At 49.1% G+C, this 25,584-nt stretch overlaps 1 protein-coding gene across 1 annotated transcript in view; it reads right to left on the bottom strand.

Annotated features, from left to right (window-relative positions):
- Nucleotides 1–24,642, bottom strand: part of GRIK4 (glutamate ionotropic receptor kainate type subunit 4) — a 343,900-nt gene extending 319,258 nt beyond the window's left edge. The window contains exon 1 of the mRNA XM_052652431.1: nt 24,561–24,642. Coding sequence (XP_052508391.1) covers nt 24,561–24,642 — 82 coding nt within the window. The remainder of the gene's footprint in view (nt 1–24,560) is intronic.
- Between the last annotated feature and the right edge of the window lie 942 nt (nt 24,643–25,584).

The following is a 25,584-nucleotide window of genomic DNA, read 5'->3' as shown; positions in this document are numbered from 1 at the left end:
TGAGCGGGATAATAACAACATAGCCATCTCTCGGTTACATCGGGGTTGATTATTCACTTTGTGGATTATCTCTGGACAGCTGAAATCCTAAACTAGCTTCTCCTACTGCTCAGTGCAGTTTTGGATCACACCCTTCAGTTTCCCAGATGGTGCACGCTCATGGAATGCAGACTCATTCTGATGTGTGCCTGATGAAACATAATCAACAAGGTAAATCTGAAGCAGAAACATCACAATGCCTTCCAAAGCCAACAGCAATAATGTTGGGACAGTTGGTTATTTTGATTCTCCACATCACTGCTCTTCTATTAGCATATGTAATGGAGAGTAATGTCTTGGCTTTCACAGGCAAAGGTGATGCAGTCCATTCATGACCAGTGGGACATTTGAGCTTCCCTGGCATAAAAGACAGGCACTCTGCAGGCCTTTGGGGGAATAAAACTATTAGAAGGACAGGAACCTGGTCCAAACGGGGCTTTTACTCTTGCATGGAAGATGGCATATGCCTAACCAATTATAACACAATGTATAAGTGATTTAAGTATTAAAAGAGTAACAGAAATATAGAAATTTGTGCAAAAGCTGATTTGGTGTTGAGTTGATCACAGAACTTGGTGCCAAGGTGGCAACAGAATTTGACCTTGAAAGGCAACAAAACTGGAAATGATCCAAGCAGAGGGAAGATTATGAGCAAAGACATAGCTGAAAAAATGCAGCATGGGTACAACGAATTCAGTTCAGTGAAGGTATCTATCAAGAAGATTTTTTTTTTTTAAAGAATGACATTTATGAAGCATTTGTTACGTGTCATGCATTTTATATACATTTCCCAAGTGGTCTCAAAAATGTTCCTCTGAAGTATTAAATAGATATTCTTCATCTCACTCTAGAGGTAAACTGAGACTCAAAAGTAAATTAATTTAGTCAAGATCCATCAGCTGCCAAGCGGACAGCGTGGCTCAGGCTCAGGGTGATTTAGGTCTAAAGCCCACATACTTGCTGCCTATTAGAGCAGCATGGCGGACCCTCAGCCTGAGTGGTGCTATCACACACGGGGGACCTCCCACACAGAGCTGATGTGGAAAGTTGCTCATATCGAGATGGTAACTACAGCCACAAGGGAGACAAGACAGCCCAGAAAGGGTGAAGGGAGAGTCAAGGGACCAGGGAAGAAGGAAAACCAGAGAAAAAGATAAAGAAGTAGTTAGGAGTACAAAAATAGGAGAGGCTAATGGAAACCAGGATCAAGAGAGAGCTTCAAAACGGAAGAGGTCACCCAAACTGTAACTGCTGCATAGAGGTGAAGGAGGTTGAGAGGATGAAGACCAAGAAAACACCGTTTGGCTGGCAGTCTTGAAAAGAATGATTTCAATGGAAAGAGAAGTGCGTATGTCCAGGTTATGCATGCTGAATAGCTGACCTGACCCAGGGACATGGACTGCAGCCGGAGCAGAGCTTACGAAACTTTCCTGATGGCACGAAAGTCATCATCTGGGGGTACATGTTAAAAACATGAATTTCCAGGTGTCATCCTAGCCCCACTAATTGGAATTCCAGGGAGGAGGGCCTGGGAAGGGACCCAGAAGGTTCTTAAATCACCGGGACCAGATTAATGTTTCTTAAACTTCAATGAACATGAGAATCCCCTTGCAGGGGCCTAACTTGTAAATACTGATTTTGTAGGTGTAGGGTAGAGTTTGAGATTATGCATTTTAACATAATCCCAGGTAATTCCATGTACAGATGTGAGAGTTGGACCGTAAAGAAGACTGAGCACTGAGGAAGTGATGCTTTCAAACTGTGGTGCTGGAGAAGACTCTTAAGAGTCCCTTGGACAGGAAGATCAAAGCACTCAAGCCTAAAGGAAATTAACCCTGAATATTCATTGGAAGGACTGATGCTGAAGCTGAAGCTCCAACACTTTGGCCACCTGATGTGAAGAGCCGACTCAGTAGAAAAGACCCTGATGCTGGGAAAGATGAGGGCGGGAGAAGGGGGCAACGGAGGATGAGATGGTTGGATGGCATCATCGACTCAATGGACATGAATCTGAGCAAACTCTGGGAGATAGTGAAGGACAGGGAAGCCTGACATGTTCTAGTCCCTGGGGTCACAAAGAGTTGGGCACAACTGAGCGACTGAACAGCCACAATAGGTAACTTCAACGCTGCAGGCCTGAGGATCATATTTTTAATGACAATGGACTGAACAAAAGCTTCCTTATCCCAGGGAGGTGGGCGCCAGCACCTGGTTCTTCTTGGCACCCTTCGTGTTTTACCACCTGCGGACTGTGCTCTTGGCGCCTTTCCACACTCACCAACAGATGGCAGCAGATCTAAATGTCATCTTCCACAGAAGCGCAAGCTCGGAGATTCCATTCCATCTGTCTTCCTGTACAACCTAAAAAGCATCCTTCGTTCACTTCCTCAAGATAAACAACTGGATCAGATAAGAAGAGAGCAGCCTTCCCAGATGACCTGGGTAGAGTGAGTGAGTTCCCCTTCTCCTAGGCTCCTGTACCACATATCGTCTGCACCCTTCATCGGGCGCTTAAATGTTTTGTCCTCTTAGAGTTATTAAGTTGTCTTACACTGTCATTCATTTTCCCACCTGTGTCAGTACTGTCTCCACCAGCCCTTGGAGGTCAGGAATCAAACAGAATCCCTTTTCTTCTTAACCTTGACTTACAGCTGTTGGTTCATAATATTGAGTGGGAATGAGAGAATGGATCAGTCATTAATTAAATCAGATGTACATTCTATTAGTTCCACTTTTCTTTCTCCCAGAGAAAGGAAAAAAAAAAAAAAAAGGCTTACCAGAAAGTATTAATGGTCTAGAAAAGTTTTGCACTTATTTGCAAAGTCTGTGTTCATGATTTATCCCTTGAGAATCTTCCAACACATCACCAAGGAAAACTTTTCCTAGCCTGGCACATGGACAGTCAGGACTAGTGTTTATCAAGAGCAGGGTGTGAGGTCACAATGCCTTCATGTGGTGTCAGCTGGTCTACCAAGAGACATGCTGGCCTTTCAAAACCATTCTCCCATTTTCTATGGCTAGTGTACCATCGTTGGCCAATATGCCCCACAGGTACAAAATTCAGTTTTCCAGGGACTTCCCTGGTTGTCTAGTGGCTAAGACTTCGAGTTTCTGATTTGGGGACCTGGGTTCAATACCTGGTCAGGGAACTAGTTCCCACATGTCGCAATTAAAGATCCTGCATGCTGCAACTAAGACCCACTGCAGCCAAATATATATAACATATATATATATATGTATATAAAATTTCAGTTTTCCATTTTTTCTTAACAGTTAAAATATTTCAGCTGGTTAAGTCTTGTAGGTACGTCAATCATGTCATTTACTGTGGATTCACTAGACTATGCCTACTTTGCAAAATGCTATCTTTCTTTTTTGAGTAAACATTTTAGGCTGCTCAATCCTAAGACTCTCCACACTGTTCTCTCCCTAGAAGATGGCCTGATCTCATGGGTGGGGATAACACTTACATACCAATGATCCCCCTATTACCTGTCTGTCCAAGACCTCTCTTCTGAGATCTACTATCTTATAACCATTTGACTGCCTGACATGCTGACTTGAATATCTTACAATTCCTGATCTCCCCTACCCCACCAATCCCAAGGCTGCTCTTATTCCACTTTTCTCCTTCTTAATACATAACACCTCTGGATACTGAGCTGGTCAAGCTAGAAACCTGGTCATTCCTCACCCTCCAATCAACCTCCACATCTATCTACTACCAAGACTGGTCAATTCAACTTCAAATAGATCCATTTACTTCTCACCATCCCCACAGTCACCACCTAATATAAGCCAACATCATCTCTGACCTAGGTTATTAAAACCCAAATCATTTTCTGAGCTTTCAAAAAAGTTTTGACCATTCATTTGTACCCTCAACAATTTACAGAGTATCCTCTCTGTATTAGTCAATACTCTCAAAAGAGCACAGCAAGTTCAAGGGAGACTTCCTTTGTGGCTCAGACAGTAAAGAATCCATCTGCCAGTGCAAAAGACCCAGGTTTGAGCCCCGGGTAGGGAAAATCCCTTGGAGAAGGAAATGGCAACCCAGTCCAGTATTTTTGTCTGGAAAATTCCACGGACAGATAAGACTGGCGGGCTACAGTCCATGGGGTCGCAAAGAATCGGATACGACTAAGCATGCCCAGACGATGGTAAGTCATAAGCAAGCCTGTTACAACACAGATGCTCATAAGGCAAGATGACCTAGGAGAGTGTGAGCAGTAAAAGGAGGGAGAGACGGCGCCAGGGCACACTTCCTTGGAAACATGACATTTAAACTAGGTTTTAGAGGATGAGTAGGGATTCATCAGCCAGACACATGGACAAAATTCTTCTGCGTATGGTGACAGGTAAAGTATGACATGCTTAGGGGGCATTCGGAAGAACAGAGTTAAGAGGGGAGATGGAGATGTGACCGGTGAGATGCGCGGGGACTAGATCACATGGGATGCTGTTACGGGCCAAACTGGGTTCCCCTAATATCCATATGTTGAAACCTAATCCTCTGTACCTCAGATTGTAACTGTATTTCATGATGCATCTTTTAAAGAGACCGCTGAGTTACAGCGAGGTCATGAGGGCAGGTCTTAATTCAATCTGACTAGCGTCCTGGCAAGAAAAGGAAATATGAACGCACAGAGAGACCCCAGAAGGGCATGTGCAGAGAGGAAACGCCACCTGAGAAAAGGATGAGAAGGTGGTTATTTGCAAGTCAAGGAGAATGACCTCAGGAAAAACCATGCCTGGCCAGCACCTTGACCTTGGATTTCCAGCCTCCAGAACAGCGAGAAAATAATTATCTGTTGTTTAAGCCACTCAGTATTTTGGTACAGAAGCCCTAGCAAATGAATATGCACTCGAGTTTGAACCTGGGGGTAACAAGTGACTGGGGAAGGGTTTAAGCAGGGAAAACACTCTTCATCCAGGACTTTCCTGGTGGCCCAGTGGTTAAGAACCCATCTGCCAATACAGGGGACAGGGGTTTGATCCCTGGTTTGGGAAGATCCCGCATGCCGCAGGGCATCTAAACCCATATGCCACAGCAACTGAGCCCTGGCTCTAGAGCCAGCGTTTCACAGGAGAAACCACCTCAGTGAGAAGGCTGCACACCGCAACCAGAGAATAGCCCCCTGCTCACTGCAACTAGAGAAAGCCTGCCTGCAGCAACAAAGCCCCGGCGCAGCCAAAAATAATTTTTTTTTAAAGAAAAGACTCTATTCATCCATCTCTCACTCCCCATAAGCAATGTGGACGCTGTGTCAGGAGCTAGTAGTACAGCTCAAAGAAGGCTTAGCTACAGAAATGACACTTTACATAGAGATGAAAGAAATGGAGAGGAGGTCAAATTATGGTCTAGACAAAGTATGTGTGAGGCCCTAAGACAGGAAGGCGGCGGCCACATTCAAGAAACTGACCTTAGGCCAGTGCACGCAGAGCTGGGTGAGACAGGAGAAAAGCTCTAAGAGATGCGGATGAAGGGGTCAAGGCCAGATCACGGGCTTCACATGCCTCATAAGCAAGCATGTCTCTTCTCTGGAGAATTCTCCTGGGGGCCCAGGCCGACTCCCTGATGGGGATGGAGGCTGACACCATGGCCATCTTCCCTTCCACTGAGCAGCTGGGGGAAGCCCTCCCCGCCATCTGTCTGGCTGCCCATCGACTGCCAAGGTGACACCACCAAATGCGTTTCTTCCCAGCCAGGGCTCAGAGAGACCCAGGATTTGCATTTCAATTTGACTTCTTTCCGATGATTCCAGCCAAAGCTGGGAAATCACTCCCCCTGTCATTCTCTCACCAGTTCCGTTTTCCTTTTTTCCTCCCTCCACCCCACTGAGGGCTCTTTTTTTTCCTTGACATCCTGCTCTTCGATGCAGAGAAAAGTCATCCTTAACAGCAGTTTTATTGCCCGGTAATATTAACACAATGAAGGAAATCACTGCTAATTTTTATAAATTATCTCATCATCTGCAACTAATTAACAGCTGCTGAAAGAGCAGGCATCCTGCCTCCCCTCGGAGACCCTTTACCTTGAGCATGCTTCCCAACAGCCCTACCCTTGCTGTCAAGGAGGGTCCTCTGCTGGAGATGAGCACTTCCCCTCCAACAGACCCCCTCCTCCATGTCCCACCCTCAGCCCCAGCTCTGCACTTTCCAGCCTGCCCCAGCGAGGGGAGGCAGCAGTGGGGGGCTGACCAGCTACGCTCAGCCATCGCTGGGCCGCCTGTGATGCGATGATTTAGCCTAGCTGGAAACTTTATTAAAATCCAATCTAAGTGGGCCGCTGCTGCCCTGTTCTCATTACCCCCTTCTCCAGGCTCCCTGCTGTTCTGTCTCAGAACGCATAACTTAGCTCATGTAGCCCCCATTTCCTGCCCCAGGGTCCCCATTTTCAAAGTCACAGGGTATACAGTCCCAAGGGGCACAAACACCTTCTTCATGGCAGCCAGGGGTAAAAGCTGAGTCATTCATTCACTCCACCAATGTTTACTGAACACCTACTATGAGCAAGGCTGAGAGGGGCCGTCTTGGCCTCCAGAGAAACCAATGCCTGAACAACTCTCATCACTATGAGCCGAAGGCTGGGGTGGAGCTGGCCGCCCGCAGCACACTGTGGAGCAGGGAAGGGCAGATAGCCGTTATGGGGAAGGAAAGAACAGTCACGGAAATTTTCTTAGAGGAAGAGCGAGGTTTTGAAGAAAATTCTGCAGGGGTAATTGAGGTGAGGAGATAAGGAGATAAAGCAGATGGAGCAAAGGCCCAGGGATGAGAGACACAGAGGTGCTCCGGGGCCCCAGTGTGTCTGGAGGGCAGGATGCCTGATGGCAAGTGTTCATGGGGCAGGGATGGAAATGGGGGTGTGATGATGAAGGCTGGGGCTGTCCAGACAGTCTGCAGCCTGCCTGCGAAGGCTTCAGGTGCCCCGGAAAGGCGCTTCTTGAGCTTCCCCATTAGAGCCCTCCTTAGATGTTGGGGCCGGGGGTGTGGAGATGCTACAGCTTCCGCTCCTTGGGCAACAGGGCCCAGATGTGCCCAGGACCCCACCACCTCCACCTTCAGACGCCCTGGCGGCCCCACCCTGAGGCTTGGGCAAGGAAGCCGAGGAAGCTTTACTCAACATCCTGAACCTCCCACTCCCTGCCCCAACCCAGTGGCCCACTCCAGGTGGTCCCAGGTGGCCCTGGGCACTGCTGGCAATGCATCCTAAGCACCCCAGGAGAGCACAGGGGAAGGCAAGAACTCCAGTTTCTGTACTCTTTCCAGGCCTCAGGGACACGATTTCCCTTTTCTTCCTGGACTGTTTACTCAGAAAGTCAAGCTTAAGCAAAAGAGGGAACTTCCCCATGGGTCAGCAGGTAAGAATCCGCCTGCAACGCAGGAGACACAGGAGATGTGGATTTGATTCCTGGGTCGGGAAGATTCCCTGGAGGAGGAAATGGCAACCCACTCCAATATTCTTGCCTGGAAAACCCGTGGACAGAGGAGCCTGGCAGGATATTATAGTCCAAAGGGTCGCAAAGGGTCAGACATGACTGAGGGGCTGAGCACATATGCAGGTGAAAGAGGAGAGGACACTGGTTTTGAAGTAGGGCAGGGCAGTAATAATGAGTATATGGTCTCCTGAGGCAGGCAGGCTGTGGGTTTTAATGCTGGTTCCAGCCTCACACCATCTGTGTGATCCTGGGTAACCTGTTTACTCTCTGAGCCTCAGCTTTCTCATCTGTAAAATGGACATGATGCCAGCATAAAGTGATTTTGAACAGCATAGTCCCTAAAGTGAAGTCGCTCAGTCGTGTCCAACGCTTTGCGACCCCATGGACCGTAGCCTACCAGGCTCCTCCGTCCATGGGATTCCCCAGGCATGAATACTGGAGTGGGTTGCCATTTCCTTCTCCAGGGGATCTTCCCGACCCAGGGATTGACCCCAGGTTTCCCACATTGGAGGCAGACGCTTTAACCTCTGAGCCACCAGGGAAGCTCTAAGCATAGTCCCTGGAACATAACAAATATTTAATAATACTATTATTATAAGGCTAGATATTTCTGACTCGAAAAGTCCCAACTTACTCTCTTACTTTACACTCTTCTTTCCCTTTTAGAGTGTCCTCTCCAACTCCCATCTCCACTCCCTCTATTTCAAAGGACTGCACCCCCCCTTTTTAAACAAAATAGTCCTGGGACTTCCTGGTAGTCCAGTGGTGAAGACTCAGTGATTCCACTGCAGGGGGTGTGGGTTTGACCCCTGGTCAGGGAACCAAGATGCTGCAGCCTATGCAATGTGGACAATAATAATAATAATTTTAAAATACTCCTGGCAGAGCCTGTCGCCTGGTCACCAGTCAAGCCACCTTCACTCTCCTTCCCCTGGGGCACTGTGCTCATCTTACAAGGTAGGCACCCTCTAGGCCCCTCTCCTTGGCGCCTTCCTGGGAAAGAAGCACCGGATACATTTAACAGGGCAGGATAAATAGCAATAATAATATATGTTCAGCCATTAGCCGCATAAGTAATCAAAGATCACTGCCATATGATTCCCGGTTAAACATCATTTGGAATCTAATAAATAGGGGGCTATAAATAAAGGCAACGAGCAGATTCGTCCCCTCCGAGCAGCACAGCTCTGCTCTTATCTTTAGCCTAAAGGTGCCTTCAGCGCTACTCCTGTGGTTCAGTTTTAAGTTAATTTCTCTCTCTCCAATGTCTGCAGAGGAAACCTGCAAGGGCAGGAGGGGGCAATGAGGGGGGCTCAGGCTTGGCATCTGCACCTTCTGCTTCTCTAAAGAAATTAAGGAAATTCCATCTGCCACTGCAGGGTAGACGGGTTCAATCCCTGGTCTGGGAAGAATTCACAAGAACTAAGCTTGTGTACCGCAACTACTGAGCCTGTGTGCTACAACTACTGAAGCCCTTGAGCCTACAGCCTGTGCTCCACAACACAAGAAGCCACTGCAGGGAGACAGTACTCCCCTGCTTGCCGCAAAAAAAGAATGCCTGCACACAGGAATGAAGACCCAGTGCAGCCGAAAAAAGAGAGAGAGAGAGAAAGAAATCAAAGTGTCCTTGGGGTCTTGGGTAGACCTCCTTCATGGTCGCCCTCTCCCCACTCCTCCCAGGGGTTCCTCGAAGGGAGTACAGTGGGCGCAAGAATGAGAGGCACCTAGTGTGACATAGCACAGGTTTGGGGCCAAAGAAATCTGGGTTCAAATCCAGGGTCTTCTATGTTCCGCATGGGGGACCTCAATCCCTCCAAGCCTTGGATTCTATACCTACAGACCAGGCATCATCCAACCCACCTCTGAAGGTTGTTGCAAAACTTAAATTATATAATTTATGGTCAGTGATGGGCACATATTAGATACTCAATACATATGAATGTCATTCCAGCCCCTGGATACAGTCCTTGAAAGTGATGGGCCCCCGTCCTTTAACTAGATGGAAACAGGTGTCATATCAAGAAGGCAAAAAGAAGCCCAAAGTGCCAATGACCATTGCTTAAATCTGGAACTAGCCCATTAGCACTCCAGGCCTTTCTGCTTTGTGCTACCCTGGAGTTCCTTCATGTCTGAGGCTTACCTTTCCACATTAGAACCTTAACAACAAAATATCCTGTTCCCTGTATTTCCCACAGAGCCTCAGTCCACTGCAGGGCACTGTCAGCATTAAATAAGGACCAAGAAAAACCAGTTGGATCAGCCTTAAAGCCCAGGTTTCCTAACTCCTGATAGTATCTTCTAATATCACATGCTTTCCTAAAACACCAGAGGATCTGTCCCTTTCTGGAAGGATGACAAGCAGAGTAAGAGACAGTCTGCTGAGACTCTGGGGGGACATAATTCTTTCCTGGCCCCATGGCAGGAAATAAACCCATCACTCCAAGCCAAGCCCAGCAGAGCCCACGTGACGCGGCCTCAGATAACACTACTTGGAGGTTACTCCTTTGGAACCATGGCACGTTAAATCACCGTGACGAAGAGCTTCTCGTTACACAGGCCCTGTGTGACTCTCTCTCTCCTGTGGCACAGTCTCAGTCACAGTCTTGTGGCTGTCCTACCGGGTTCCCTCTGCCCATAGAGGAAACGCATCCGCTTCAGGGCTCTGGGCTGTCTGGTTCTCGTGCAGAATGGTTGACCGTAACAGGAGTCAGGCAATCGGGTCAAGGGTTGGCCTGGGGCCAGTTTCCAAACACAAGTGTGGTCCCCTGCCCACAGCTCTGCTCATGAGAAGGCTTTCAAGAGGCTCAGGTTCCTATCTTGGAAGCCATCCAAACAGAAGAACAGAATAATGGCCCCCAAAGATGTCCATGTCCTAATCCCTGGAGTCCACCACCGTGTTACTTTCCAGGGCAGAACAGACTCTGCAGATGTCATTAAGGTTCCAGACCTTGAGATGGGGAGATTATCCTGGATCATCTCAGCATGCTCAATATAATCTGGTGAGTTCTTAAAATTGGAGAACATTTCCTTGGCTGAGGTCAGGGAGCTGTGATGTGAGAATGAAGTGACCCAGAACTTTGAGAATGGAAGAAGGGGTCCATGAGCCAAGGCATGCAGCACTCGGGAAGCTGGGAACAGCCTCTGCTGACAGCCAGTAATAAAACAAGAACCTTGATTTTGTGACTGTAAAGAACTGAATTCTGCCAACAATCAAAATGAGCAGGAAATGAATTCTCCCCTAGAGCCTCCAGGAAGGATCACAGTCCTGCTGACATCTTAGTTTTAGCTCAGCCTGACTTCTGACCATAAATTAATAAATTTGTCTGGATTAAGCCACTGAGTTTGTGGTAATTTGTTATGGCAGCAGGAGAAAGCTATAGTAATAATAACTATGGTAGAACTACTTTTAATAACTACTATTTATTGAACTACTAATTATCAGGCACTGGGCTATCCATTTTGGATACATTATCGTACATAAATCTCAGTATATAGGGTGTGTATAATTACCCCATTATCTAGTAGAAAACAGAGGCTAAATAATTTGCCCAAAGTCACATGCTAATTCATTTTCAAGTTTGTATGTCAATAAAGCCCAATTCCATTTAACAGCCCTGCAATGCCACCCAGAATTACGCCTGCCGTAATGTTGGGCAAGCTACTGTTTTTTCAAAGAAACAAAATAAAGGCAATTAATATTTTCTAAATATTACTAGATGCTACAAACCATGGATGGTACATATGATATTACATATCTCCTTTCAATTAATATGATAACCTCCTCCTATGGCAAAACATTATCTCCAGCTTACAGATGGGAAACTAAGCATGAAAAAGGTTGGCTAATTTGCCTAAAGGAACATGACTAGTAACAGAGAGTCGCACCCATGGGTTTTTAATTCGAGGCTGCCTTGTCCATGATGCTGAGGATATGAAGACTTGACTGTGAACCCCAAGCTCCCCCAGGTGAACATTCTTATGACTTCATGGTAAGACAGGCACTGAATCAAGATCCAAAATGAAGCCCGCCAGGCTGTCATCACAAGACAGGAGTGGTCCTGCCCAGAGGCCAGTATTACTCTCTGATAGATAATTCCTGGGCTTCCCTTGTGGCTCAGCTGGTAAGATAATTCCTGGGCAGATGAGGAAGAAGTTGACTCAGTATAGGGACAGATCCAACGGGGGTGAATCCACAGGTACTTATATTCACTTACACGCTATTTCATCTCCACCAACTCCACTCGTTTCCATTTTAAATTCCTTTAGCACTCAAGGTTTTCCCAACTGGCTCTAAAAGGGAAATTGACATTAAAGATAAAGGTCCCTTTATGTTCAGAAACCCCAAGGTCTCCATGAAGAGCAGGGAGTGTCCCTATGATGGCCTTCGGAAAGCTCCCTGCTTCCCTGTCCCCTGACCTGGGACTTCCTGATGGCTGCCCAGAGGTGCGAGGCCACCCACCGCCACTATGCTCCCCAGCAGGCTGGGGCTGGTGCCTTTCTGGCAAGCCCTTAGCAGAGCTTCCTGTGGAGGCCCCAGGGCTATCTGCCTCCCTTTCCTGTCATCTCGGGGAAAATCCCTGTTCTTTCATCTGTGAGCCGAAAGCTCAAAGTCTCATGTTGTTAGATCCCTGGCACTGGGGGAAATTTATGAGTGTCGCCAGCAAAGTGGCATTCCCTCCCCTGCCTGTGTCACTCCCTGCTTGAAAGACCATGTTCTATAAAGGATGGAGAAGCACATCTTGGAAGAAACCACAGGGGTGACACAACTTGGGGAACCTCCCAGCACTTGTCTCCTTAACACAGATATCTTCAGACACCAGGGGCAACCTGCCACCGGCTTTCAAAGAGCATCGGCTCTGGGGTCAAGAGCAAAGCCAGCCTGAGAGGATCTGGGGCGGGGGAGAGGGCATGCCTCGCACAGACATAGGTGGAGACCTAGACAGGCTTTTTTTTTTTTTTAACTGAAACACTGATCAGTCAGTGCTTGGGTCCAACCAGAGGCTCTGAACCTGGAGACCAGACCCCATCAGGCTGGAGCACGTGTGGGTGGTGGACAGGGAGTAGATGAGGGGAGTGCCTGTCTCTCATTCGGAGACCACATCCCACCTGGAAAGGAGAAAAGAGAAAACCCATATTCAGAGGGCAGTGACCAGGATGATGAGCAGAATCCAGATACTGAAACAGAAGCAACAGTCAGAGGCACTCATGATGAATCTCTGAAAGAAAGGAGCTGCTGGGGGCTGTGAAATGACAGGGCTTCAGATCTGAGAGACGCCATCGGCGGGAAGAGCACTAGGCCTGCTCTGTCAGCTCGTGAGAGACAGGCAGAGCTCACAGAGACAGACTGTGGCTCGACAGATAGGAAAACGGATCGTCTGAGCTCTTCAAAAGTGGAATGGGTTACCCTGGGGTTCCCTGGCCACCATCAAGATTTTGTGACTCTGAGGACAAGCAGACAGGCTGGGTCCAGCACTGGAAGAATCCATGGCAGACAAAAGGCAGGTACCCTGGTCAAAACTGGCAGCTTCAGGAAAGAGCTGGGAGCGGGTGGCAGGGTCCTAGCTGGGAGGCTGGGTCCAGATTCAGGTCCCCAGACTCTAGGAAGACTGAGGCAAGCAAGGCCTGGCCGGAGCCCCCGGGGAAAGCTCGGACGCAGTCAAAATATGAGAGTGAGGTTTCAGACTTGATGACGAGACAGAAACTTGAGCCCTGCAGCAGCCGCACAGCTGGGAGAGGATTCTTAGTCAACAGTTCAGTGTTTGATTCTGAGGGACAAAGTAGGACCAGTAGCCAAGACTGGTTTTGATGCTGAGTCATTAACCTGCTGGCTTGGACTTCATCAGTGGGATGGAGACTGGCCCCGGGACCTAGGGTTTGCTGCAGGGGTCAGGGAACCTGGGGACAGGAAGCCAGCAGGGTCACTGCACTGTCCTCGTTTAAAGGAACACTTGTTTAGAAGCACTTTGCGAGTGGGACCATCTGCCTTCCAACAGCTTTCAAATTTGAAGCTCCTCAGGGACCTCCCTCGGGTCTGCATTGCTCACTCATTCAGTAGACATTTAGTGAGCACCTTCTGTGTACCCTGGAGGAGGAAACGGCAACCCACTTCAGTATTTTTGCCTGGAAAATTCCACGGACAGAGAAGCCAGGTGGGCTACAGTTCATGGGGTCGCAAAGAGTTGGACAAGACTGAGCATGAGCTAGGCAAGCTTCTGTGTACCAGGCACTGCCTTACATGCCAGGGAAACAGCAGAGAACAAAACAAAGGGCTTCGGTTGATGGGAAGATGCATAATAACAAATAGGACCCAGTTAATCAGATGGTGACAAGTGCTATTAAAAAAAAAAAAAAAGCAAGGAAGAAAGAGAGAGAGAAATGGTGGGCAGGGCATGACCTACAGGAAATGAGAGCACGAACCACACACACATCTAGGTGAAGATTGTCCTAGGCAGAGAGGACACCAAGGAAGCCAGGGGGTGGAGGCCGGTATGGAGTGAGCAAGAGACGGAGGGTAAGGAATGAGGAAAAAAAGTAACAGAACAAGCAGGCAGACCGTGGAGGATACCAAGGGAGGGACCCCAGAAGGACTCTTTCTTTTCCTCTGACTTGAGGTGAGAAGGCATTGAAGGAGCTGAGCAGAGGGCTGACATGATCCAGCTTATATTTTAAAAGAATCACCCTTGCTGCCATCCTGAGAAACAAAAGCGACAGGGCAAAAGAGAAGCAGAGAAAGCAGTAGGAAAGCTTTGCAGTGATCCAGGGAGAGAGACTACTATCTTGGAACAGGAAAGCCACAGCAGAGGCGGCCAGAAGGGGCTGCGTTCTGGAAGGTGCAGCAGACAGGAGCTGCTGAAGGGGAGCATATGCGATATCAGAGAAAGATGGAATCAGGCATGACTCCAGGGGTTGGGACCTAAGTTCAAAGAGACAGGATGCCATCACCACATATGAAATGGAGGAGATGGTACGAGAAACAGGCTTGAAGGGGAACATCAACAGCTCAAGTTTGGACACATCGAGTTTGAGTTTCTCTTAGACCTCCAAGAGGGAATGTGGAGTAGGCATATAAGTCTGGAGTTATGGGGAGATGTCAGAATTGGAGGTGACATTGGAGAGTTGTAACATCAAAAGCCATAAAGCTGGATGAGATCAGTGGGCGGTGGGTGGAAAGAGAAGAGGTCTAAGGACAGAACCCTGGGGCATGTACGTATTCAGAGGTTGGAGACAGGAGAAGGAAACAGCAAGAGAGACTGGGAGCTAGTGAGGGAGGGTAAGAACCAATATGGAGTGTGACCCAGAAGCCAAGAGAAAGAAGTGTTTCCAGGAAGAGTGAGTGAATGCTGCCGGTGAAATGAGTCCTGGAGACAGGTGATCGGATGAGGCCATGGAGGCACCGTGGGTGGGAGTGAAAATCTGATGGGAGAGAGTCCTACGGATTAGGTAAGAGAGGAGAAGAAATGGAGACAGCTTTGCATGAGAATTCTTTTGCAGAGTTTCTCTGCAATGGGAAGAAGGGAAATGGAGTTTCACTGAAGAAGGATGTGGGGCTAAGGGAGGTTTTTAAGATGGGCAATCACTCAGATCCACTAGCCAGTAGTGGGGACCATTACCTCAGGGGAAAATGCCCACGACACTGGAAAGGTAAAGAAGATAGAGTCCAATCTCTCAGGATGCTCTTAAGTTTGTGGGACTGATGGAATTCAAATAAAGTTTTTAAAATGTTTGCGAAAAGAGGCAGGATGGACCAATGACATCAGTGCAAGGCATGCGTGATTCGGTCAGCATGCATACCTCTTGCGCTCTGAGAATTCTAGAAGAGCTTTCCAAACTGGGTGCAGACTCTTGGCTCTTAGAAATAACTGAATTTAAAGCAGGATTTAGGAAAGAGGAAGATACAGATACAGTACTTGATGGAGGTGTGGAGAAGGATGCTCCAGGCAGGGGAAGGCCAAGAGGTGGACACAGGGTGGCCCAACAGGGCCATTCCCAGTAACAGGCATCACTTTCCCAGCACTTAATACACGCCTGACACTTTCCTAAGTGCTCTGTAGGTACTTGTAGTAGTTTAGTCACTAAGTCGTGTCCCACCCTTGCGATCCCATGGACTGTAGCCTGCCAGGCTCCTCTGTCCATGGGATTTCCCAGGCAACAATACTGGAGTGGGTTGCCAATTCTTTCTCCAGGGGATCTTCCTGAATTTCCTGCATTGCAGGTGGGTTCTTTATCAACTGAGCCTCCAGGGAACTCACTGAATTCTCATAAACATATGAGGAAGCAACTACTGTCATCCACACCATACTTGAAGAAATTGAAGCACCAAGAGATTAAGTTGTCTCCCAAGGTCACACAACTAGTAAAAGGTGGTGCTCACATCCAAACCGTTAGAGCCCAGGCTCCAGCATCCACCTCTACTCTACGCTGGAGGCTTCCCAGGCCAACCCCAGTGCCGCGCAGAACACAGCAGGCTCCGTGGTGTCCAGTGAGCTTGGAATGCCATGGAAGGCACCTGGTGAGTCAGGAGAGAGCAGGCTGAGGGGAGAGGGATATAAGGGAGCCTCTCAAGAGCTGGAGCAAGTGCTCACCTGCCCCTGGTCAGGTTGGCTTTCCTCCTGAATCTAGCATGGTGGTGATGCCTCCTGGCCGGGGGTTGGATAAAGTCCTCCTTCATCACGCATCTGCTGAGGCCGGACTCGATGAGCAGGCGCCTCCCTCTGGACCATGCCCCTCATCGATGTGGGCTAAAGGGGTTCCAGAGCTGCCACAAGCTTATCGGCCCCTAACACAGCTCGATGGGAAGAAACACACACCAAAAAGATACAGAAGGGCTGCTGGGTGACCCGACATGCCTGCAGCCCTTGTCCAGCTGATATGGAATGCGTGCCCCCGCATCCAGACTAATGAGCGCTAAGTGTGACCGCTGTCTTGCCTGCAGCTGAGCCGCGAGGCTGTGAGTGGGATTCATGCCTCCCGCCCACTCAGGCTCGCACACACCCAGGCACTTGGTTGAGAGCTGGCAGCGGCTACCGCCATCACCCGCGCATCTCTGACTCCTCAGCAGTGGCCACGGGGAGAAGAGAAACACCCAGGCAGGGCTACACCAACCGAGCAAGCAGAACTTGTAGGGCTTCCCTTCTTATCCTGCTCAAGCAACTGTGGCCGAACGGGGTCATGGCTTAAATCGGGCAGATGGCCGCCTCCATTTTAAGCTCTGGTGAGTGGCTGATAATGAGAACACAATGATAATGGGCTGTCTCCCTCATAGTATGAGAACAGACCAAAGGCTTCAGTATTCTAGCACAGTGTCCCAGCATGGAAGGGGTCCTGAAGGTAAGAGGTCCAGCCCCCGCCCCCCGCCATGATGCTGAAATCTCTGTCCAGCCCAGCTGTGGCCATCTCCAGCTGTGAGGACCTCAGCATCAGAACCCATCCCATCTGTCGAATAAGCATTTTTCTACACCAAACCCAAATCTCCCTCCAAGATTTCCACCTCCCCCTGAAACAACACATTCCCCCCACACCCTCCCGCCAATATAGAGCTGATGACTCAGTCCCCATCCCAAGACTCTTGTAAACCACTTTGCAGGGCTGGAGACAGGTTTTTGAAATTCTGACAAAATATCCCCATGCCAATTCTCTCAAATCACGTGTGTCTCTGCCAGGTGGGGCTTCCTCTGGCAGAGCAGCAGATACTGTGGGTCATCGCATGAGTGGAGGGGCCATATGAGACCCTGGGGAAACGGGGCCCTTCAAGCACCAGTGAACATAGGAAGTCATGCACCAGAATTATTTGGAAATCAGCTCTATGATGTACGGCTTTGAGTTAAGAAAAAATAACCCCCTCCCTTATCTCTAATACCACTGCTACCGGGGCCTTTCCGAGTTTCTTTCCGGAGATCCGCCATGATATGTTTAAGGAAACACCATGTTTCCTGCCATCATCGGCCTGTTTGCTTTAGCTCAGTCTGATTTCTTAAGGTCCTAGGCGTTGGCATGCTGGCCCTTGCGGCTTTCAGTCTTACCCATAGAGAATGTACAGTCAGAGGGGAGGATGGGATAAACTGGGAGAGTACAGCTGACATATATCACTACCTTGTGTACAATAGACAGCAAGTGGGAAGTTTCTGCAGAGCACAGGGAGCTCAGCTTGGTGCTCTGTGATGACCTAAAGAGGTGGGATGGAGCGGGGTGCGAGGGAGGCTCAAGAGGGAGGAGATATATGTGCACATACAGCTGATTCACTTTGTTGTACAGTAGAAACGAACAGAACATTGTAAAATAATGATACTCCAATTAAAAAACAAATGTACTGTGGGACTTTCCTGCTGGTTCAGTGGTTAGGACTCTGAGCTTTCACTGCAGGGGGCATAGGTTCAACCCTTGGTCAGGGAACTAAGATCCTGCATGCCACTCGACCAAAAAAAAAAAAACAAAGAGAAGAGAGAGAACACATCAACAGGTTATTCAGGACTCTGCCACCTCAGCTGACCTCCAGCTTGACTCAAGAGGTCCCATTTGTCCCCGCCCAGATGTCCTCCCCTCTCTTTCCTTTTGAGGCTACCACTCCGCTGCATGAGAGCTGGGCAAGCCACAAACTCCGTGAGCCTCAGACTCCTCTTCTATGAGATGTGTCTACTTCTATCTACCTGGCAGGCTGTTGGGGAAACTGAATTAACACATGTCGGCCACCTGATGTGAAATGCCAACTCATTGGAAAAGACCCTGATGATGGGGAAGATTGAAGATAAAAGGAGAAGAAGGCGACAGAGGATAAGATGGTTGAATAGCATCCCTGACTCAAGGACATGGACTTGGGCAAACCACAGGAGACGGTAAGGGACAGAGGGGCCTGGTGTGCTGCAGTCCATGGCTCACAAAGAGTCGGACACAACTTAGTGACTGAGCAAAAACAACAAAGAACGTGTTGTGCAGCATGAACCGTGGCATCGATGTCACCAGGCAGTTGGGAGTCGGGAGTCCTGGCACTGCCACAGTGGCCTTTGCCAACTTGCTGTGCCTTATGGGGACCCCAGTTTGTCTTATCTGTAAAATGGAGCATCTAGGCCTAATTCATCCCTCACTTCCTCAGTGCAAGAGACTATGGCCAGAGGCTGCAGCTCACAGATGGGTTCTGGAAAGCTTGAGAGAGAGGACGCACGTCCTGACAGTATCTAATGCAGTGCTCGTGGCGGAAGACCAAGCCACAAGCAAAGACAGATGACGCCGCATGGCACTCTGGCCTGGAATACCTTTCTAACCAAGCCTCCTTCATCCCTCTGAAGAGGCAGATGTGGCAGGGATGGGCAGGAAGGAGGAGAGACAGCCCCGAGCGAGCACGCATGCGGGCAGACGCTCTAATAGTTGCTCTCCTAAATACATATTTTGTACACTTACAGTTAAATGAAATTGGTTGACATTTTTGAGCACTGACCAACATCTGGGAGAAGAGAGATTAAAAAACTGACAGGTCAGTTCAAGATTCAAAACTCATCGTTAGATAATTCATCTAGCAGTTCCTAAGCACCTTTCATCGGCCAGGCACTGTGCTAGACTGAGGAACACAGACATAATAACAAAGACCCTGATCCCCTAAGGTGGTTATTAGAGGAGCGATGTGTGTCCCAGAAAGCTTTGTCCATGGATTCTCTCTCTAGATGACAGGTGAAGGAGAAAGGCATCAATTTCTATTTGTCCCTAATGTGAAAGACCAACTGATTGCTTATACGGGTGACTCAACTGGGAAAAGAGATGAAGAGTTACACACTGATCAAAATTTCATAAATCAAATCACGTGATCACATCACACATTGTGCAGGGAAGCCCACTACTCAAAAAGCCCCATGGTATGTCCTCTGCAAGGCACAGCATTCCTCTGGTATATCTGGATCTTGGTGAGGTCGCTAAGAGTCAGACATGCTTCACTTTCATGCTTCACAACTTCGCTTTCACTTTTCACTTTCGTGCATTGGAGAAGGAAATGGCAACCCACTCCAGTGTTCTTGCCTGGAAAATCCCAAGGATGGGGGAGCCTGGTGGGCTGCTGTCTATGGGGTCTCACAGAGTCGGACACGACTGAAGCGACTTAGTAGCAGCAGCAGCAGCAGCAGCAGCAGTGTCCGATATATTTAACACACAGCAGAACAGGGTAAGAAAACCGGTGTGTTTTATTCCCCCCGCTTACCTCCCCCAATTCTCTTATTATTTTCATCTTCATAACATTTGAATGTTCTATGTTAAACATTCTCTCTGCAGGACTTGGAGCTCATTGAGGGAAACCAACTCAGTGAAAAATGCGAGTTGTAAAGTGCTTGGGGTCCTAGTAAGACAGAGTGTCGAATAAATACAAGCTCTTGCTGCTTTACCTCGCAGGGAAACCTTAAACAAGAGATTCAACCGCTACAATAACCTGCTGATGTCTAGAGCCACCCACACTGAGCAGAACTCTGCACCACCCTCATCGAGCCTCTCAGATCCCCAGGCCTCAGTTTCCTCATCTGTCTGATGGACTTTGTCTGGGTCCTTAAGAAATCATTTAGGAGTTAAAAACAAAAAAAGAGTGAGAGCCTATAAAAGCAATAATGATTCCATCTTTCAATCCCTTTACCAGATAGAACACAATATAGTTCATGTGACTGCTGTGATAATGGAATATCCCAAATGTCTCCAGGGCTGTAGAGCTGCAGTAGAGCAAAGCGGAAAGAGAAGCTTTGGAGACAGACAGGTTTGAATTTCAGTCTCTGTGTGACCTTAGACAAGTTATTGAAGCTCCCTGAGCCTCTGTTTCTTCATCTATAACATTGGATCATTAATTCTGACGTGAAGATTGCCTGAAATATGTGAAACACCCAGCATAGTACCTGCAAGAAAGTGAGGTCTTTCCAAGTGGGAATTATTATGGGGATTATTATTATTTAGCACCATATCCTCAGTCCTTGGCACACAGCAATCAATAAATGCTTGTTGAGTGGACTCATGAATGAATGGGTGAATCCCTGTTTTTACCATTACAGCAAACACTTGCCTTAGAACTCAATCAGGACCTCCAGTCCATTCCTCTTCTCTCTTTTAAGTAAGACAGATAGATGGACGTTTTCTCTTTCTTCTCTTTCTCCTTTTTCTTCTCCTTCCTCCAATAAGTCTACCTCTTTAAGCACAGGGGAAAGCTGACTCATTGGAAAAGACCCGATGCTGGGAAAGATTGAGGGCAAGAGGAGAAGGGGATGACAGAGGATGAGATGGCTGGATGGCATCACTGATTCAACGGACATGAGTTTGAGCAAACTCAGGGAGATAATGAAAGACAGGGAAGCCTGGAGTGCTGCAGTTCATGGGGTCGTGAAGAGCTGGACACAGCTTAGCGACTGAACAACAACAAAGACTGGAAGAAACTTTAAAACAATGATGCGGAGCATGTTCTGAGGGAACCACGTCTTGCAAGGACCACAGACCCCTCCCCCCGCTTCACTGAGCTTGTGTGACACACTTGCATACATCAAGTGTGAGGGCCCGTGTCATGTGGTCCATCTCCCTTGGAAGCCAAGCTGGTGGGAAAATGCCATAACAATCAGAGCACAACCCAGTGAATGATGGAACAGGGGAATGGGAGAATGGTTGGGCAAAGAGGGCCTGACCCTAGGAAGGACAGGAAAATATTGGGAAAGAAGTCTGAGGAGGAAGGGCTATTTACACCAGTGATATTGGTGATGCCAAAGGGGGAGAAGGAGGAGGGGAGGGGAGAGGAGGAGCTGGAGAAGTTGATTTTTTTTTTTCCAGGCAGACAGAATGGAATGCAAGGAAGCGCTCTTCAGGCCCAGAAGAGGAATGAGAAAAGCCCAGAGTAAACCTCCCTAGTATATGGCATATTCACTTAACAGTGAGTAGTCGTGTGGCTAAAATAAGTGACTGGGGAAGGAGTAACAGACAGCTAGCGGGAAAGCCTCACATTCATTCAGCTGACAAATACTGAGTTCCTAATGAGTTTGGGGGCAAGATTTGCTAATATCAGAAACAGGTTGGGAGGAAACTAAGAGATAAGGACCTCCACCTGCTGTTGAAGGTGACTCTGCTTCCCCAGTGGCTTAGGGAGCCCACTGGTGGGCAATGGAGGGGGCACTGCAAGAGGAGTCAGGAGGCCAGGCCCTAGGACTGGCTGCCACCAGCCCCGCCCCCATGAGCCCTGTGACCTTGGCCAAACCACCACCCCTGTGGGTCTCCCTCCCCATCTGCGAAATGAGCAGTTGGAAAATGGGATCTGCAGAATCCTTTGTGGCTTTAAGATATAATGATGATCCCTTTAAGTAATGGAGGGCTCTAGAGATGGGGAGGGGAGGTCTTCTCAGGGCATTTATTAACTTGTGGCTCCCACAGTCATCACTCAGAGGACCCAGAGGGACAGAAGCAAAATCAAAAGACATTTCCAGAAGATAGATGACTGAAGCGGGCTGACAGATGTGTGAGAGTTTGGGGAATTTATGCGGGCAGCTTCACCATCATAAATAAAATCCCTTTCTCTTCCCCAAAACCTCATTGGATGGAGGGGGGGTAAACACTGGACCCCGTAATAGACAATTTGGCTGTATCTCCCGCCCCGTGCCTCACTTGAATGAAAAACAGCAGTCCCAAGGCAGGGTAATGGGCTCGGCGCCTCTTTACAAGCATCCATATTGTCACCAGCCGTCAAGCGGGGCTGGAGATGGAGCAGGTGGGACCATTTATCTCCGAGATCCCTGGTCCCTTCATGCAGTCTCGCTCTCACAGCCATCTACATTGAGGCTGGGAGTTTGGGAGGAACTCCAGAAGAATCAAATGTGGGGAGAGTGACCCCTGGGAAAGGGGAAGGAGCAGCAGCCCCTCCCTTTTCCAAGAGGCTCTGGAGGCCTTGGGGGACCCGGCGCCATCAACGCTGGTCCAGCCCATTGGTGCGGAAGGCTGCCTGCTGCTCAGCTACTTGCGTTTTCCTGACCTACTTCTCTCCTCATCCCTGCCCTACTCCAGATCCCCTCCGGAGTCCGAGTAATTAGCACCTTTTCATCCATAAAGCTCCCGGCTCCCAGGATAACCAAGGAGACAGCCAAACAAGCCCGGGCATTGCTGTTTTGGTTTTTCTTTACTTTTATCTCTCTCTGTTGACTTCACTCAGCTTCCTGGACTCTGCAGGAGATCAGGCTCGGTCTAACCTTGTCCACCAGCAGGGCCCCTGGCTGGACATCAGCTGGACGTGGCCTGGCATGAACCACAACCAGCACCAGCAGAGCTGACAAAACTGGACAAGCATCGTTCCAAGTGTGGGGATGGGAGCACAGGGGTCCCTTGGAAGCCCTCCCCTGTTGCACAGCAGGCCAGACAGGGATCTGTCAGCTTCACTTTCCGCTTTCCCTCCAAGGGAACAAGTGTCAGGAGAGCCGAGGCCACGAGGCGCTACTGATTCCGTCTCAGTCTCTTTCCGCTTCCCATTAGCGACAAATGGAAATTGATGGGTTACCGCTTCATCCACTCATTTAGAGGAGAAGAAAACCTCACAGCAAATGCTGAATAACTGGAGGCATCTTATAAATTAAGCATCTTAAGGATATGAACCGTTTTGCATTGCTGCTAAGCAGAATTAAATTAGGTTTTGAAGTTTCAGTAGAAGTGAATGGGGAAGAGGGAGGAAAGGGTTTGTTTTTAATTCCTTTTTTCAAGTGTGCAGGGTGGTGAGCCAAGGGCAGGATGAGGGGAAGGACTGAGTCACTGGTCCTCATTTCTGATTCCAATTAAGTGTCTCTGGCATATCCATGGAGAAATATGTCTGTGTGCCCACGACACAGCACGGAGCAACTTGGGGGCCTCCTACTTAGGCTCTGACCTGTGATGCCTGGCCTGGCCAGGGCCTCCTAACCACCCATCACCACCATCATGCCAACCTCTGGGACCTTAGAACCAGTTCTAACGGCACTAGAGGAGTTCAGGAGCTTTAGGCCAAGTCCCCCCGGGATTCTATATCATAGTCTTCATTCTAAAACAGCCTCTAACCCTTTCAGGTTCAAGTTTAGGATCTCAGATCCTGCCTTGTGCATAGCATCCACTTTTGCCATCCCCACCCCAGTCTAGACAGAGAGGCCTCGGTGGGCACCTGCCTAGACAACCTACCTGGTGTCTAGGCGCTTCTAAGGCTGTTGCCTGGCCTTGCCCAGGGGTCCTGCTGTTGGACTGGTCTTCTTGTGACCAACACACCTGCCTGGATTCCTCACTTCTGTGCCCCAACTACCTGTCCACACTGACTCTCTTCCCCATATACAAGTACACAACCCAGTCCCCAAAATCCCTCATCTGTCCCAGGCCATCAGCTGACCACACAGTGTCTGCTGGACCAGCCTATCTGTCTCTGCAGCTGGAGCCGTGTTCCCAGTGCCCAGATCACCAGTGCCCCACTGCTTAACAGCAACGCCTGCAGGTAAGCAGCTTTGCTCAGTCTTGAAGGTGTTGAGGGGTAGGGGAGGCAGTTGATTTTTCAGGCATTTCTGAACCCTGGAAAGAGCCCAAGCCTTCTGCCAGGCACAGGGGTGCTGACGGGCCATCAATAGCAGTGCCTGCCTACAGCTAGAAGGAGCACCCCCATGGCAGCAAGGACAAGGGACAGAGCAGGTGGACATACGTCCCTGAAGTGACACGTTCTTCCTTCCCAGAACCAAGCTAGGGCAAGCAGCCACCAAGGCCCAGCCAAGCAGCCAGGTCAGGGGCACCAAGAACACTTCATCTGAACACAGCCTCCAGGAAGACTTCTGGGATTGATCAGAGGACAGAAGAGATGAGCTGTGTTCTGCTCTCTAGCCCTGGATTTGGAAGCCCCCCAGCCATTCCCATCCTGAGTCCATCACAGGCTGCAAGAGAGACTTATCAGAATCTTTAGTTTCATCACAAGAGGAGCTGGGCAGCTGAAGCAGATCATAGCTGTGGGCCCGTCGGCTGCCCCACCACTGCCACCCCTGCCCCAGCCAAATTCAGGAGGGCAGTGCAGGGTCAGATGTGCCCTGCAGACACCTGGGTGCAGGAGGGGCATCACCCAGGGCTGGGCTGCCCCCAGGGTGCCACAGGGGCAGCGCTTACCGATCCTCAGGGAGTGTGGACTGCAGGCGACCATCACGAGCCACGCGGGAAGCAGCACCAAAGGCGCCCAGACGCGGGGCATCTTCTATAAATCCTCATGGAGCCCTCCGCTGGTCTGGGCATGACATAACTCTGCGGGGGAGGGGGAGAAGTGCGTGAGTCCCCGTGCTGGGAGCCACCCTCCAGCACAGCGGCCTCCCCGAGTGGACAGCCTCAGTGAGGAGGACCAACACTCCCTCCCCAAACCCCTGCGCCTGTGGGGGAGCTCCAGGCTGGCTCCAGGCCTTTGCCTTCCCCACTCTGCCCAGGCTCACAGAAGCCTCAGGTTCTAAACCCATCCTCCACCTTCACCCCCATCAAATCAGGGGCAGGCAGTGTGACTGTGGCCAAATGATTCATAGTGAAAAGTGAGGTCGCTCAGTCATGTCTGACACTGTGTGACCCCATAGATGGCTGCCCACCAAGCTCCTCTGTCCACAGGATTCTCTAGGCAAGAATACTGGAGTGGGTTGTCATTTCCTTCTCCAATATAGGCAAAAGACTAGAACAAACATTTCACTAACAACTATATCCAAAAGTTTTGGAGCACACTTGGAAAAGTGCTAGGGAAAACGCAATTATAAATCTCAATACATTATCACTATACACGCACCCGGACTTCCCTGGTGGCTCAGCGGTAAAGAATCTGCCTGCAGTGCAGGAGATGCGGGCTCAATCCCTGAGTTGAGAAGATCCCCTGGAGAAGGAAATGACAACCCACTCCAGTGTTCTCATTTGGGAAATCCTATGGATAGCGGAGCCTGGCAGGATTAGTCCACGGGGTCACAAAAAAAGTCGGACACGATTTAGTGACTAAACAACAACAACATACACTCACCAGAATGCCTTAGAAAAATGATACTACAGTGTTGGCAAAGATGTGAAGCACCTGGAACTCTCCTACAGTGTCACTGGGAATGTAGCTTGATGTAGCTGTTGTGGAAAACTGGTCTATTAGAACTTTGTGTGTGTGTGTTAGTCGCTC

The sequence above is a fragment of the Budorcas taxicolor genome, chromosome 15, assembly GCF_023091745.1.
Source record: "Budorcas taxicolor isolate Tak-1 chromosome 15, Takin1.1, whole genome shotgun sequence".
NCBI lineage: Eukaryota > Metazoa > Chordata > Mammalia > Artiodactyla > Bovidae > Budorcas > Budorcas taxicolor.
This window is presented reverse-complemented; position numbering and strand designations above follow the sequence as displayed.